This window comes from Elephas maximus, chromosome 20, assembly GCF_024166365.1.
Source record: "Elephas maximus indicus isolate mEleMax1 chromosome 20, mEleMax1 primary haplotype, whole genome shotgun sequence".
NCBI lineage: Eukaryota > Metazoa > Chordata > Mammalia > Proboscidea > Elephantidae > Elephas > Elephas maximus.
Genome location: NC_064838.1, coordinates 50,566,727 through 50,582,155, shown reverse-complemented (window position 1 = coordinate 50,582,155; position 15,429 = coordinate 50,566,727). Strand labels below are relative to the sequence as shown.

At 42.7% G+C, this 15,429-nt stretch overlaps 1 protein-coding gene across 3 annotated transcripts in view; it reads right to left on the bottom strand.

Annotated features, from left to right (window-relative positions):
* Positions 1-6,623: 6,623 nt before the first annotated feature.
* CCR3 (C-C motif chemokine receptor 3) overlaps positions 6,624-15,429 on the bottom strand; it is a 179,526-nt gene continuing 170,720 nt past the window's right edge. For all 3 annotated transcript variants that reach the window (XM_049862828.1, XM_049862827.1, XM_049862826.1), the window contains one exon: positions 6,624-8,110. In XM_049862828.1, coding sequence (XP_049718785.1) covers positions 7,017-8,099 — 1,083 coding nt within the window. In that variant the 5' untranslated portion in view covers positions 8,100-8,110 and the 3' untranslated portion in view covers positions 6,624-7,016. The remainder of the gene's footprint in view (positions 8,111-15,429) is intronic.

The window sequence follows — 15,429 nt, the reverse complement described above, 5'->3', positions numbered from 1 at the left end:
CAGGATCTGGGTCTCCAATACCCTGTTAAGCCCTACAAATCAGGGCTTACAACTGCAAATTCACACATGCTCCACGTGGGCCTTGGAAAGCTGGTGTCTGAGATTTGAGGGTTTTGAATTTGCCTCTGGTTTGTTGAACCATCAGGACTCATGAGGAGTAAATAGAAAGCATCTTTACTTTTGTGTCTCACTGTCCCTTGACCTGAACGAAAACTTGGGTGGTTCCTGACTTTTGTCATCATACTTAGATACAAAAAAGTCCCATGATTATTCAAGGTCACAAAAGGACAGAGTTTCAATTCAGAAATTGGAGAACTGATTCCAATATGATAATCAAAACCCTCACCTTGATTTGATGTTTAAATCCCCCCTTAGCCTCCAATCTAGGTAGTCCCTGGGTGGCACAAACAGTTAAGAGTTCAGCTACTAACCAAGAGGTTGTTGGCTTGAATCTATTCAGAGGAGCCTCAGAGAAAGACCTGGAGACCTGCTTCATAAAACTCAGCCACTGAGAGCCCTATGGAGGGCAGTCCTGCTCTGAAATACATGGGATTGCCTTGAGTCAGAGTCAACTCAGTGGCAACTGTTTTTTTTTTTTTTTTTTCATCCCCGAGGCTGGGACAGACTGAGAGATGGTCATTTGCAAGAAAGGGGAGTGGGGCACACCCCCCTTTATCTCTTCCCCCCATGGCATTTCTCATCCTTCCCCAGCTTGCCCAGTGTGGTTTCCAACCTTCCAGCAAGGTGAGAACTGGGAAAGGAAAGAAAATTGGGGTTTGGGAGAGTTCCTGCTTGACTGGCACTGTCAAGAGATAGTATCACACTGTCCAGGGCAGGCAAGTGTTTAAAGTTGACTCCTTCTTTTATGGAGTGCCTTTGTATAGTCATTGGAGACATCCCTGGGAATAGTCAACATAACTCATGTGATATAAAACAAACAAAAAATTAATTCCCTGGCTGACATGTCCCACTGTGCTCTGTTGTTTTGGCAGTCCACTCTACGTACATTCTCTGTTAGGATCTCACAGTCAAGCTCCTTCTTGGCAGTCTTCTTGGGCAGGGTTAGAAATCTTCTAGATCAGCTTTCTTTCAGCTGGTCCATGGAAAAGAATCCCCCAGTCTTTGCCAAAATCATCTCCATAAGGGTAGATCTATCCCAGAACAGTGGTGATTCTCCTCTAGTCTGCTGCCAAGCTATCTGACTGGCCTGCCTCCTTCTCTAGATTTCCTGAGTGGGAGTCAGACACTGATACACGGCACTTCTTTAACTGCAGTTGACTCATATCAAGCTCTTTTGGTAATCCTCCTACCAGGCTTGAGGTGAGAGGCAGTCATCCCCCATGCCTCCCTCCCTCCCCATCCAGTCTGGGTGGCTCTTCTGCATAACCGCAGCCCTCTACAAAGAACTTCTTCTCAAAAATCTCCCTAATTTTCATCAATTCAGTCCTTTTTTCCCCAAGATAGGTGAGGGGTCTCAAGCATTGTCAAGCTTGTTTTTTATAATTCCTGGGTAAATTCTGCATATAGTCTACTTTGGAATGCAGCATTGATGGGATCCTGTTGCCTCAAATATCACTTCCAGTTTGGTATCTTGGTACATACTGTTAGCACTTGGCATTGGTAAGTAGCTTTTGGCCATTACACATTCAAATTGTTTTTCTTCTTTTGAACTGCACCCAGGTTTAAGGCCCGTGGATTTAAATAGCTTGTCCACAGACCTCATACCCCAAGTTATTCCCGATAGTCTGGTCTCCTTCATCATGGCTATGGATGTCAGAGATCCTGGTCTTGTGGGAGATGGATTATCAGGGGTCAACAAACTACTTCTGTAAAAAGCCAGAAAGTAAATATTTTAGGATTCACCAATGATACTATCTCTGTCCTAACTGTTCAGTGCCTTTCATGGTGGTGCAACAGCAGCCATAGACACTATGTAAAAAAATGAATACATAGCTATGTTCCAATAATATTTTATTAACAAAAATAGGTAGTGGGCTGGATTTGGCCTGAGGGTCCCCTGAGGGTCATAGCACCAACCCCTGGATTAGATTAATGAATAGAGAAAGAGGAATGGTGACCCTAACTATATTGGGGCTTACCTGGGCAGAAGTAGAAGAAAAACCCAGTGAAGTTACTGAAAACCCACGAGCTGTGAAGGACAAGGACCTGCTTTGTTTGTGCTACGTGAAGACTTTAGATTTTAGCTCAGGAATTTGAATAAAACCTCAGAAACTCAAGCAGGAAAAAGGTGATCTATTAAAAATAGCAGATTTTGATGCTCAGAAAGGAGTAGTAGCAGGGAAACCAAGGAAGTTCTGAGGCATGATCAAGATCACTGCCATCTTCTAGTTTGACCCTAGGTTTCATCCACAGTGGGCCTCTCTATAGTGAACTTTTATACCTCTGTGCCTTCCAAAAAATTGATCCACCTGCCTGGACACCACTCTCACTCCACTGTTTGCTTAATGAAAAATTGCTCACAAACAAATTCAAATACACAGCAAATGCTTTGTCCCTCAGGCCTTCATGAAGTGTGCTCAGCTGGCTTGCAAGAGCCAGCATCTGCATCTTACCAAAAGGAGCTTTCCCCAAAGGTGGGAAGCAGGTCCCCAATGACTGACGGGAGTGGTGTATAAATAAGCCAACTTCCTCACCCCTTACATGGGATAACTAAGATGTGTGTGTTATACTGTTTCTCAGCATTTTCTAGTGGTTTTAAGCTTCAGTCACCGCCAGGGGAAGGTGGCTTGAAAATGTACCCTTCATTGACATTTTCCTTTCCCTATTTCACTTTCCATCTTCCCTAATAGAGTTTCCTGAACTTTCCAAATAGATTCTTTGCTCTCAAACCCTTGCACAGAGTCTGCTCCCGGGATAATGCAACCTAAACCAAATGCCACCGTCTCTGTGTACCTTCCTCAATTACCTTCCCTGCTTTCTGCAGCAGGGTCTTTTGGGCATCCATCATTTTTCACATGGCCATATGAGTCAAATGGGTGTCTTCCATTGAACTGTGAGTGTCCTGAAACCAGACTGTATTCATCTTAGCATCACCAGCATTTGCCCTGTTTCTGGGACCCAGTGTCATGTACTTGCAGACAGCAGGAAGCTTGACAGATGGATCGGACAGAGAGGAGGAGGCAAGGCTAGCACTGGGCCACTAGCCACATATAGCTGTTGAAATTTAAATTCATTAAAATTTAATAAAAGAAGAAATTCAGTCCCTCAGTAACACTAGCCACATTCCCAGCGGTCAATTAAAAAAATATATGTATATGAATCGACTCGACAGCACCGGGTGGGATATATATCTGTTACCATCAAGTCAATTCCAATTCATAGGGACTCTATAGGACAGAATTGATCTGCCCCATAGGGTTTCCAGGAGCAGCTGTTGGACTCGAACCGCTGCTGACTTTTTAGTTAGCAGCCAAGCTCTTAACCGCTGCACCACCATGGCTTGTGGTGAACATATTGGCCGATGCAGAAATAGAATATTTCTGTCACTGCAGATACCTCTACTGGATAGCACTGGGCTGGAAAGCAAAATGGAGCACACTGAATGCATGCTTTGGTTATGTACAGTTTTGCGTGAGTCACAAATTTCTAAGAGATTTCAGGGATGAGAGGAATGTGAACAAGAGCCTATACTCCGTGGTTACCTCAGAGCAAGCACTACTTCACAACGCAAGCCAGCACGGATGATGCAGAGTTACGTTTTCAAATGATCATTTTCTTTACAAATTGACTTAACCACAAAAAAGAGAAAAAGTACTTCAAAGTTTCTTCGCCAACCTGAGATTCGTGCTGCATGGTTTTGAGTGTTCCAATGCTTACATCCTGCACTGCCCATGTAGGGCTGGGCTGAGTTAAGAGCTCTCAGACAAGCATGAATGTAAGACAGGCCACTCACCAGAGATTGGGGCTGGATGGCATGAATGGCCAAGAGTATGCGAGCACCTTCTCTGATAGGGAGGTGAAGCAATATTGTCTGGTATTAAGGTGGCAGTTTCTTTCATTTGGGTTGAATTTAGGCATTGGCAATTCTTCTCTTTTAAAGACTTAACTTTGAACTCTGGAAGTGGAGAAGAACAGACAAGAGCAGTGTCCAATTCAATCTGATGGTGAGCTCTCTGAGGTCAGGGTCTTTGGTGCATCCAGTTTTCTTCCCCAGGCCTTAGCTGAGCACCTTAGCTCAGAACATGGTGGATGCTCAGCGAACGTTTACTGAATGCATGAATGATGAATGACTGGAAGTGTGGCTGAACAAGGGGAACCTGAATGCACCTTAGTGAACAATGGGGAATGTACCTGGTCTCAGACCCAATGACAGGTGATGCTGTGGGATTGTCCATCATACCCCTTACTTTTTAATTTTTTTACAATCTTTTAGACTTTGAGTCTCCAGCTCCCAATATTTTAGCAAGATCACAGCCTATTTGAGCTACATCTCTAAGCCTAGAGATGATGTAATCCAACCTCCTCATTGTATGAATGGGGGAAACTGGGGTTCAAATAGGCCAAGAAATGTGTGCCAGATCACAGGGTTAATTCATAGCAGGACACTTCTAATGTCCTTACGGCTGGTAGGATGGATACCTCATCTAAATAGCAGCCTAAACGTTTATTTCTATATAATTCTAAAGTTTTATTATTTCTTGAGTAGGTAGTATGTTCCCAGGGTTCAAAATCCCAAAGCACAAAATGGTATTCAGAGAAGGTCACCTTCCTTCCCATGTTCCCAACCACCAATAACCCTCCCTAAGGGGAACCATTGTTACTGATTTCTTTCATAGTGTTTAAGTGATGGTCTACGCATACAAGATAAAGGAAATATGTGTGTGTGTGTACCTCTCGTGTTTTTTTTTTGTCTTCCTAATGTAATACAGTTTAGCCCTTTGCTTTTCTCAGTCAGCTGTATATCAATCCCAGAGCTTTGATTCTTCTCTCATGCTGTCTCTCAGTGCTCCTTGTGTCCCTTGGTGCTCCTGGACTCCTCTCTTGCACTGGTCTTTCTTTGCCTCCACACGTGCATTGTCTCCTAACTTACCTCCATGCATGATTCTGGTGCCTTCAATCCATCCTTTAATGTACCAGACTTGTCCTTTAATGTACCACGTTGATTGTTTCGCTTCCCTGCTTAAAACCGTGAGACACCTCCCCCTTGTTTTCCGAACAAAGCACAAGCTTCTTTGCCTGAAACTCATGGCGCATCCCAATCTGCTAGCCCCACCCTACTGACCACAGTGTGCAAGTCTTCTCCTTGCCTTTGAATTGGCCATTGCCATGGCTTAGGGTGTCTTCCCCCAAATCTTCTCCCTTTCCAAATCCTGCCCCTCCTTCAGAGGCCTGCTCAAAAGTCACTTTCTCCTTGCTTCCTTCCCTCAGATTCCAGCTGGAAATGTTCTCTCCCTTCCTGGACCAGTCATAGCCTTGAGTCTGTTCCTTTTGCACTGAAATTATTTGTTTTTATCTTATACCCTCTACTAGACTGAAGGTTTAATGGGGGCAGGGACTGTGTTTATACATTTTTGCACCCTTCATTTAACCTAAATCAGTACTTGTGCCTCCATATCGCCTAACAGAGGGTTGTTGAGTGAACAGTTATTGGGGTTCATGCTATTTTAGGTTATCTCTACAGAGAGGCACAAGTTAAACAGAACTCGGAACTTACTTCTCCAAGAAATCATAAGTAGGATAAAGAGAAGGGAATGGGGACCTGGGCCATTCCTACTTTCTTTAGAATACTTTTATAGCATAAGTTGCATTTTTCTCCTTAGCAAGTAGCTCACAGACAAGTGTGATTCACCTTTGTATCTTCCATAGCTCTCAGTGCAGGATGTTAAAGAAAAGCCCAAAGAGGAGCACTCAATAAAAGCTCAACTGAGTAAAAATGGCAGACTTGAAATTCCTATTAAACAAATTAGTTTAGGATCAACTGACATCATTTATGGGCTTCCAGGATGGCGATTGTCCTTCTCAGAATCTAGATCAAAAAGGCCTTTTCCAGTTTTCTCTGAGAACTGTGAAATTCTTGCTTTCAAGGATAACTCTTGGTGGTCTCCAGGATCCTTTCAGCTAGAGCAGTGGTTCTCAAAATGTGGTTCCCAGACCGGCAGCATCAGCAGCAGCATCACCTGGGAACTTGCTAGCAATGTTAATTCTTAGGCCCCACCCCAGCCCTGCTGAATCAGAAACTCTAGAGCAGGGCCCAGACATCTGTGTTTTAACAAGACCTTCAAGTGGTTCTGATGCCAAGTTTGAGAACCACTGAGCTCAGAGTTTCAGAGGGTCCCTGCAAGCCCAGCGCCTCCCCTTTTATATCTTGGCCACTTCTTTTGTACAGGAGGCTTGAGAGGAGGTAGATCAACCATGAGCGTGCTCTGCAATGTGACAATGACAGGTAAGAGGGCGGTGTCTCCACATTTCAGGACCCTGAGAGAGGGTTCTTTATTCTCTATACTGAAAATACCAAATTGCTTTTCCTCTTCTGTTGAGTTACTCATGGGAACAGTCTGTGTGAATAAGAACTCAACTGACCTGTTCTGAATAAAACAGGTGTGTCATGCCATTATGTTGCTTGAGAGTGCATATCTATGTACAAAGGAAAAGAGGTAGACACGTTAAGAAAGTAATCGATTTATTGTGTTTTGTGAAATAGGTTTCATTTATATCAAGAGCTGACTGAAGTTAAGACTTAAAATATAAAAAATTTACCTTTGTGTAGCTGTGTATAGTGACTATCTGTCATTCAGTTGCATTAAAACTTATATAACTCTTCAGAGAATCAAGCAAAGCTCTGCTTTTCAGGGTTAATGATAAGTAAATTGCCCAGCCCTTGACCTCTGGGTTGCATGGACATGCAGCCACTGTTGTTTATATATTCTAATGGCTTCAAGAACTTCAGTGTTGTGCTGGAAGTCCAAAGGATTACCCTGGAGGTCAATGTGCTTGACTTAATGTCTTTTGCTCCATCTGCTCAGTCCATCTTCTTTAGGCAATTTTCTGTATCTGACCTAAAATTCTTCAGAGAGTAGTTTCTGTTCCCCTGTTGATGGGGAGATAGAGCTGGCCCTTTCCAGTTTTTCTCTAGGAAAGAATGGAAGGTATTTGCTCAGGTAGATGCCCACATGCCTGTAGAAAAAGTGATGGAGGTACTTCCGGAATCTCTCACCAACAAAGGCATAGATGATGGGGTTGACGCAGCAGTGCGTGTAGGCAACCACTTCCGTCACTGCCATGGCCAGGTCCAGCTGTTTGCTCTGCTCACAGTTGTTCTCAGGGAGGATCACTTGAAAAGCAGAAAGAAGGAGAACCAGGTTGTAGGGTGTCCAGAAAATGAAAAACACCACCATGATGACAAAAATGAGCCGGATCGCCTTGTACTTTTTTCTACTAGGGCATCTCAGCAGAGTTTTAATGATTCCTGTGTAGCAGATAGCCATAATGAGTAATGGGAGAGCAAGACCCAAGATACTCATTCTCAGAGCATGGAAACGCTTCCAGGTATCTTCTTCGTTCTCTGGGTAACGAGGACTACAGGCAGAGTACTCATCTTCCTCTTGGAACTCATGGAAGGCAAATTCAGGGAGGGCTGCTAGCCCTGCCAGGACCCAGGTAAAGATGCTGGTTATGACACCAAAGGTGACAGTCCGGGCCCGAAGGGCAAAAACAGCATGGACAATGGCCAGGTACCTGTCGATTGTCAGCAGGACGATGAAAAAGATCTCACTGTACAAGCCCATGTAATAAAATCCCGAGAGGAACTTACACATGTAATGGCCAAAAACCCACTTGTTCCATCCAGTATAGTGAATCCAGAATGGAAGAGTGACTAGAAAGAGCAAGTCAGAAATTGCCAAGTTGAGCAGGTAGATGTTGGTCATAATTCTGAGCCTCCTGTATTTCGTGAGGATCACCACCACCACCACATTGCCCAACAGGCCAACAATGAACACCAGGGAATACAGTGGGGGCAGAAACTGGGCCCCCAGATCCTTGATATTGACTTTTTCACATGGCCATAGCCCCACATAGTCGTAAGGTGTGGTCCCAAAAACCTCAACCTCGGTCTCACTCTCATCTATTGAGGTCGCCATTTTGCTTGTCCCTGTGATAGAAGAAGAAAAACACAATTCCCACAATTAGGCATGATCACCCTTTGAGAAAGACACTGGCTAATGTATTTATTTACCTAACAAAGATGCCATGTGTGATAAATAGCCTATACCTTTTAGAGGTTCCTTTGCATATGTTTCAAAGCTATGTCAGAGATGCTGTGAGGATGGGTTAGGAAGGAAAGATCTGAAGTTTTGAAAGTCATCATGATCCATGTTGGGAAAAGGAATAGAATCATTGTGTGATGATGCTGAAGAAAGGGGATATTTATTTCTGAAACATTTGAAGGAAGAAATACAAAACAGTTTGGATATCCAGTTATAACTCATTGGCTATTTACAATAGTGATAATAGTAAGATGAATCAGTATTATTACTGCATCTGTTAAAGTATTTTGCATTTTATGTTTTACAGTTTACATATGACTTTCAACATCATTCTCTATTTAAAAACCAATACTTACGATAATAATGATGATGATGATTACAAAAAACTACCCATCTCCAAGACCCCATAATGATATACTATTCCTCATAGCCAACGGGGAAATTGAACCTTGAAGGATTTTAGTAATTTTCTCAAAATCCCCTAACAAGTAAGTTGGGACTAGACCTTCAGCTTCCCATCTAGTTCCAATTTTCCCATCACTAGATTCAAATGCAGTGATTTTTTAAATTAAAGTTTGAAGACTTAGCTATTATACACCTAACCAAACCTCCTGCCGTTGAGTCGATTCTGACTCGTAGTGATCCTATAGGACAGAGTAGAGCTGGCCCATAGGTTTTCCAAGGCTGTAAATCTTACAGAAGCAGACTGCCACATCTTTCTCCTGCAGAGCCGCTGGTGGGTTTGAACCACTGACCTTTTAATTAACAGCTGCGTGCTTTAACCACTGTGCAACCAGGGCTCCTCTAACTATAATACTCATTATAAGCAGCATTAACCCAGACTGCTTGCCTTTCCTGCACCTGATAATGCTAAGATAAGCCAGTCATGTGCCGAGAGCAAACCCACCAAGAGCTTCTCCTTCACAAAAGGCTGAGAGGGAGGGGTAAATCAATGAGATTTCTTATTAGATTTGATATTTTTCAGACTGTGAGCCCTAGGAGCTGTGCCTGCTTTTCTTAAGGTAACAGATTTTACAGAAGAAGAAGAAAAACAGACAGGAAAGAAGCACCATAAACAAGTTGCCGGTCAGTCAACCTCGACTCATAGCGACCCCACGTGTGTCAGAGTAGACTTGTGCTCCATAGGTTTTCAATGGCTCATTTTTCTGAAGTAGATCACAGGACTTTCTTCCAACTCACCTCTAGGTGGAATTGAACATTCAACCTTCCAGTTAGCAGCCCAGCATGTTAACCATTTGCACCACCCAGGAACTCCCACAGTTAATCCATGCCCCGCTTCCTTAGGGGGAGTTCTACTTGCTTTCTCCAATCTCTGAGGAAGGGGTGAGTGTGAGGACATGAACACATATGTCAATGGGCATTCTTCCAGATAAGTCTTAGAAATTCAATAATAGGAGCCAATAGCAAGGAATTGTCTTCCCCTCTTCATAGAAATCTGAGACCCCACAGGTCAGCACAAACAGCGTCCTGTGTGGTCAAAAGTGAATGAGAGTAGAGGTGGGAGATGAGGGAGCCATTGCTAGCCTCCCCTGATGTATGACCTGGACAAGCCTGTAACTCTCTGAGTCTAATTTTCTCAAATCCAAAATAAGATTAATGATTCAATTAAGGGTTGTCATGAGGATCAAATGAGAGAGCATAAATGAGATCACATTTTAAAGTCTAAAAACCTGTAAAATTAATAGGAAGTGGGAGTAAAAGAAAGACAAGAGGAAGCCATTTCAAATGAAATTAGGAAAAAGTGTGGTCCCTTGGGTAGAGCTTGTAGATTTTTGTTCATAGGTCTGTCCCAGTGCATCTTCCATTGATCATTGGCAACTTTTAGGGTTTTGAGTAGAAAAATAGAATTAAGGAATAATTGAATATGTACAATCTTATCAGTGTTCTTACTCCTAATTGCATTTTCCACAGCAACTGAGACAAAATTGTCCCTCATCTTGACCATTACGCACTCATGATCGCAGAGTGTCCCGGAAAACTTTAGGGTCTAAAGCAAGCAAGAAAGGAACGGTATAATGCTCCCTGGGAGAGCTGAGGCCTCCACTCACCATTAATTTGTTTGTACTTTCCTTTCCTTTAATCCCAGAATGATTCAAAAAACAAGTCAAACTTTACAAAAAAGTCACTAAATGTTCACTCAACGTTAGTTTTTAATTCATGCGTCACTCCAATAAAATTAATATGATCGATATGGTAGAATCATAGAATCTTCTGGTTTGGGCTTCAGGGCTATCTGTGAACTTTCTGCTCAGAGGTGCGAGCCCAGGAAAGAGTGGAGGTTCTCTAGAGTCAGAAGCCAAGTACTTGATCACTAGTTACATGGGGTCAAAAATAGGAAAACTACTATGGTTTACATTTGTCTACCTGGTCCAAATGGAGACGAATCTTCAGGTCTGAAATAGTCAAGAGGTTTATATTTAGGCTTTTAAAACTGGCTTCTTGCATTTTGGAAAAATGAAATGGCAATAGTAAACAAACAACAGTAAAGAAAAGCACAAAAAGAAAAGTAAAAAACACTTCAAATCTCACCAGGCAGAATTTAGCACAGTTAACATTTCTCTTTGCAGATATGCATACACGTATACAAGTTGTACAAAAATAAGATCATACTATTTTAGCTGGTTCACTGAAATTACTCACAGTACACAACTCAGCTGTGCAATGTAAATGGAGGTTTTTTAGTCTCTAAAACCAGTGTGATCTCTGTCACCAGCTTCCCACCTGCTGGGTAGCAGGAAAAGTATTTACAAATTTTAGTTCAAAGTGGTTTAAAATTTAGCCTGATCCATTTATTTGGATGGTGACTTTACATTTTCATCATCCTCTGTATAGTGCCAGCTTATAGCTTCTGTTGCTTGTCTTCTCCCATTGGTTCTCTCTAAGGTGGTAGCTGAGATATGGGAGAGGTGCTAGCATCACTGCAGGCATGGGGCAGAGTGTGAAGGGGGCACCCTGGTCTCCTGGTGGTCCTTGATTTATGTGACTGGTGTATGGTGAGGTGGGACCACCTGGTCTTCACTGGAGCTTTTTGCTGGAATCTGTTTTGATGGTTTGTGGCTAATGGACTCACAGCCCATCAGTTCTCAGCTTTTTCTGTACCTAGTGAGCTCTCCCAGCTGACGGAGTGATCCCTGCACTCTGGCTAAAATGGAGGATTTTCTCTGTTTACATCTCCACCAGAGCACTGGTCCAGGCTGTGCACCTTCTCCTGGGCTGGCGGGACCTAGGCAGGCATGCTCCTCCTTGACTTCATGCATACATCATGTAGAAAACAAAGGGCACTCAACAGTGCAAACTATAACTTTTCTCTAGCTGACTGCCAACTTAACTGCACTGGCCACCCCATGTAGGTAGGCAGCTGCCCTGCCGAGAGATGTCCTCTTGATGGTTCCCCCAACTTATCAAATAACCCTCATGTCCCCCAACTCTAGCCAAAGCCTGCATGAGGGAGATTGGAACCCACAGGTGTGACTGCTTCTCTCCAGAACCACTGTTTCCCTTTTCACCCTCTCTGAAGTCAAAGGAGTAGAGCTCCTTCCCCTATTCTTGTCTGGCCAGGTTCTCTTCAACATAAATCTCTATGGTCTAATCCACCCACCCGGATTCTTGAAATCAAAACTCTGTAATATGTCTTGGACAACTTTGACACTAACGAGCACAGCTCTACATTCACCAGGCTTAATGGATGTTGCAAAGTTGAATTGAGAATTCAAAATTGAGATTAAAAACCTAGAACTGGAGGTCATTCTTTAGAAATATATTTAAGTTTGAAATACTATTTTAATTAGCAAAATAATTATTATGTACAGTAATGAGACTCAAAGCCAGTGAGGTTGCAGTGCGACTAGAGCGCTCATTCATATATGTGTGTGTAACCCATTGCCATCAAGTTGATTCTGACTCTTAGCAACCCTGTAGGACAGAGTAGAATTGCCCCACGTGGTTTCCAAGGAACACCTGGTAGAATTGAACTGCCGACCTTTTGGTTAGCAGCTGTAGCACTTAACCACTATGCCACCAGAGTTTCCAAAATGCTGCCTGGTCCTGTGCCTTCACCACGATCGATTGGAGATTGGTCTGTTCTGATCCACAAGGCTTTCACTGGCTGATTTTTGGAAGTAGATCGCCAGGCTTTTCTTCCTATTCCATCTTGGTCTGGAAGCTCCACTGAAACCTGTTCAGCATCATAAAAACATGCAATCCAATCCACCACCGACAGACAGAGAGACGGTGGCAGCACGTGAGGTGCACTGGCCAGGAATCAAACCCAGATATATAGTCAAGGTGTATAATCAAGATATACACGACAAGAAATTAACCCTAAGGGGAAAAAATCAACCAAACTGCAAAGCAATATGCACAAAAATATTCAAATGGTATCATTTTCATAAGAGAAAGAAATGGGACCAGCTTAACTGCTCAGCACTTGAAGGATATTTTTAATAAATTGTGGTCCATTTACACAGTAGATCATTAATGTAGCCATTATACTTTTTCAAGACCAGGCAGAATCACAGACAAAACGTTTTGAAAAATGAAAGAGAATCTAAAGTGTATAAACTAAAATTACAACATGAAACTATATATACACAAAAGAGACAATATTCAAATAATGAAAATAGTTACAGAAAGGAAATGGATTATTGGTGAGTTTTTTTTTTCCTGTGGTTTTTAAAGTTGTAAAATTTCTAATTTTGCTTTATTCCCTTATCAATTAAACTGTAACTGAAAGCAAGTGCTTTCAGGTGGGGGCTGCTGGAAGATTTGGCAAACACATTTTCTAAAAAGCCAATAGATTGAAACTTGGGCAAATAACAAGATAAAGGATTTGTGCTTCGGAACCTGAAACCACAAGCTGAAACGTCACCTGAGCAGCCTGAAGTGGAGGCCAGACTAGGTTAAGTGTGTGAATTTTGTTTTAAAGTTTAGAAATGTTAGTAGCTTGGTTTTCCTCTTCAGTCTTGGTAGGGCTGGCATGCACTCACCTAGACTGGGGGTGGAGAGGAGTGACTTCCTGTAACAGGCTTGCCACCTGCTCTATTTGGGCTCAGCCAGCTCCACCTGCTGGCCCTTCAGATGACCACCAGGTGCACCGCCCTGTGGCCATGTGGGCCACGTGGATGCCAAGTCCCATGTGGCCTCCAAATTATCCAGTGTGTGAGACTCTTATGCCCACATTTTTTCTGCTCCTCCTTCTGCTGCAATTCTTAGTGCTTCCAGAAAATTCTGATGATGAGCCATAACCACAAAGCCCCTGATCTTTTCTTGAGAGGCCCCAGTCTTTCAGCCGTGTGTTTGCATGTCTTGAGAGGAAACCATTTCTCTATCCCTGAGTGAACCGCAGAGAGTACCTCCACAGCGCAATAATTTTTTTGTTTGTGAAGAAGTAGAGACTACTTCCCTGCACCCTCAACCTCTCCCCACCTCCTGCAAACTAGAGCCCCTCCTAACGACCATCAATTCAATTCAGAGAGGCTTGTTAAACTGCAAAAATGCTCCAAATAAAACCTGTACATGGAAACTCCAACTCTTTGGTCTTCATCACCAGCCTGCATGGTGCCTCTGGACGGGAGAAATATTCATTTCTCAGCATAGATCAAATAATGCATGCTATGGTCAAAAACATTCTTTGTATGATTGTTTTTTCTCTTATTTCCAACAACCACCTGAGAGGGGAAGAACTACGGGGAAGAAAATGGTCCCTGAGTTCCTGAAGTTTACATTCTTAACCAACAACCACTGTGAAATAAGAATCACCAATAATTTGGCCTTGCATACGCCAGGCATTTGGCATATATGTTTGCTTGACCTCATGACTTTGCAAGGTAGATTTTTATGTCCCCATTTTACAGACGAACAAATGGAAGCTGGGTGTGCTCAATCACTTATTCCGGCTATTCCGTTAGTGTCTGACAGAGCTAGGACTTGATCTTGTGTCTCTTTGGCTCCAAAACCCATTTCCATCGAGACAGCGACCCTGTGGGACAGAGTAGAACTGCCTCCTGGGGTTTCCAAGGCTGTAATCTTTATAGAAGCAGGCTGCCACATCTTTCTCCCATGGGGCGGCTGGTGGGTTCCAACTACCAACTTTTCAGTTAGCAGCCGAGTATTTATCCACTGTGCCATATTTGGCTGACTCCTAACTATAATGGGACACACTCTCAACCCATCGAACACCTCAAAGGACACACTGACCGACAGTCTTTCATTGCTCTTAAAGATAGTCCGGTTTTAATAAAAGATCTTAAGAATTTGATGGCAATTCAATTAAAAAAGCTAAACCATTAGAAATAAACTAGAAAAAAATAAAGAGAAAGCTTTCTGAATACTTTTGATCTTTAGGGGTGAGAAAATGAATATTTATTAAGTAGATATCTATTTGATGTTCCTCTCTAGACACTTGAAGGACGCACCTGGTGGTACAAATGATTAAGTACTCTGCTGCTAACTGAAAGTTCCATGGTTTGAACCCACCCAGCGGCTACATGGGAGAAAGACTTGACAATCTGCTCCTGTAAAGATTACAGCCTAGAAGACCCTATGTGGATGTTCTATTCTGTTCCATGGGGTCAGTATGAGGCAGAATTGACTCAATGGCACCCAACAACTACGTGGCTCTGGACACTTCACATCTAGTGCGGCACGATGGTCCAATAGAGCTTTTCTGCAATGATGGAAATGTTCTGTATCTGTGCTGCTCAATACAGCAGCCACTAGCCACATGTGGCTATTGAGCACTTGAAATGTGGCTGGTGCAACTGAGAAACTGAATTTTAATTGTATTTAATTTTAATTAATTGAAATTTAAATAACCACAAGTGGCTAATGGCTGCCATATTGGACAGTGCAGGACTAGTGCCCAGCAGGACACCTAACAAGTAGTAGCTGCTTCGTAAGTGCTTCCTAAATAGACAGAAGGGTGGAGCAGAACAATGTTTATTCTGCTTTGCACTGTTAAGAAGATACATTTGAAATATTATGTTCTACTCCAAGTCCTCCGTTTTAAGAGGGTTAATATCAACCCAGACTGCAGACCAGGCCAGGGTGATAAAAGTACAGAAACATCAGTCAAAGTTGGCAGAACTTGGAATGTTTTGTATAAAAAGTAAAAGTCTTCAGATGCATTTTAGTTTCTATTTTGCTACTATTTATGTGTCTTTCATTTGGACCAAAGTTTTCTAGT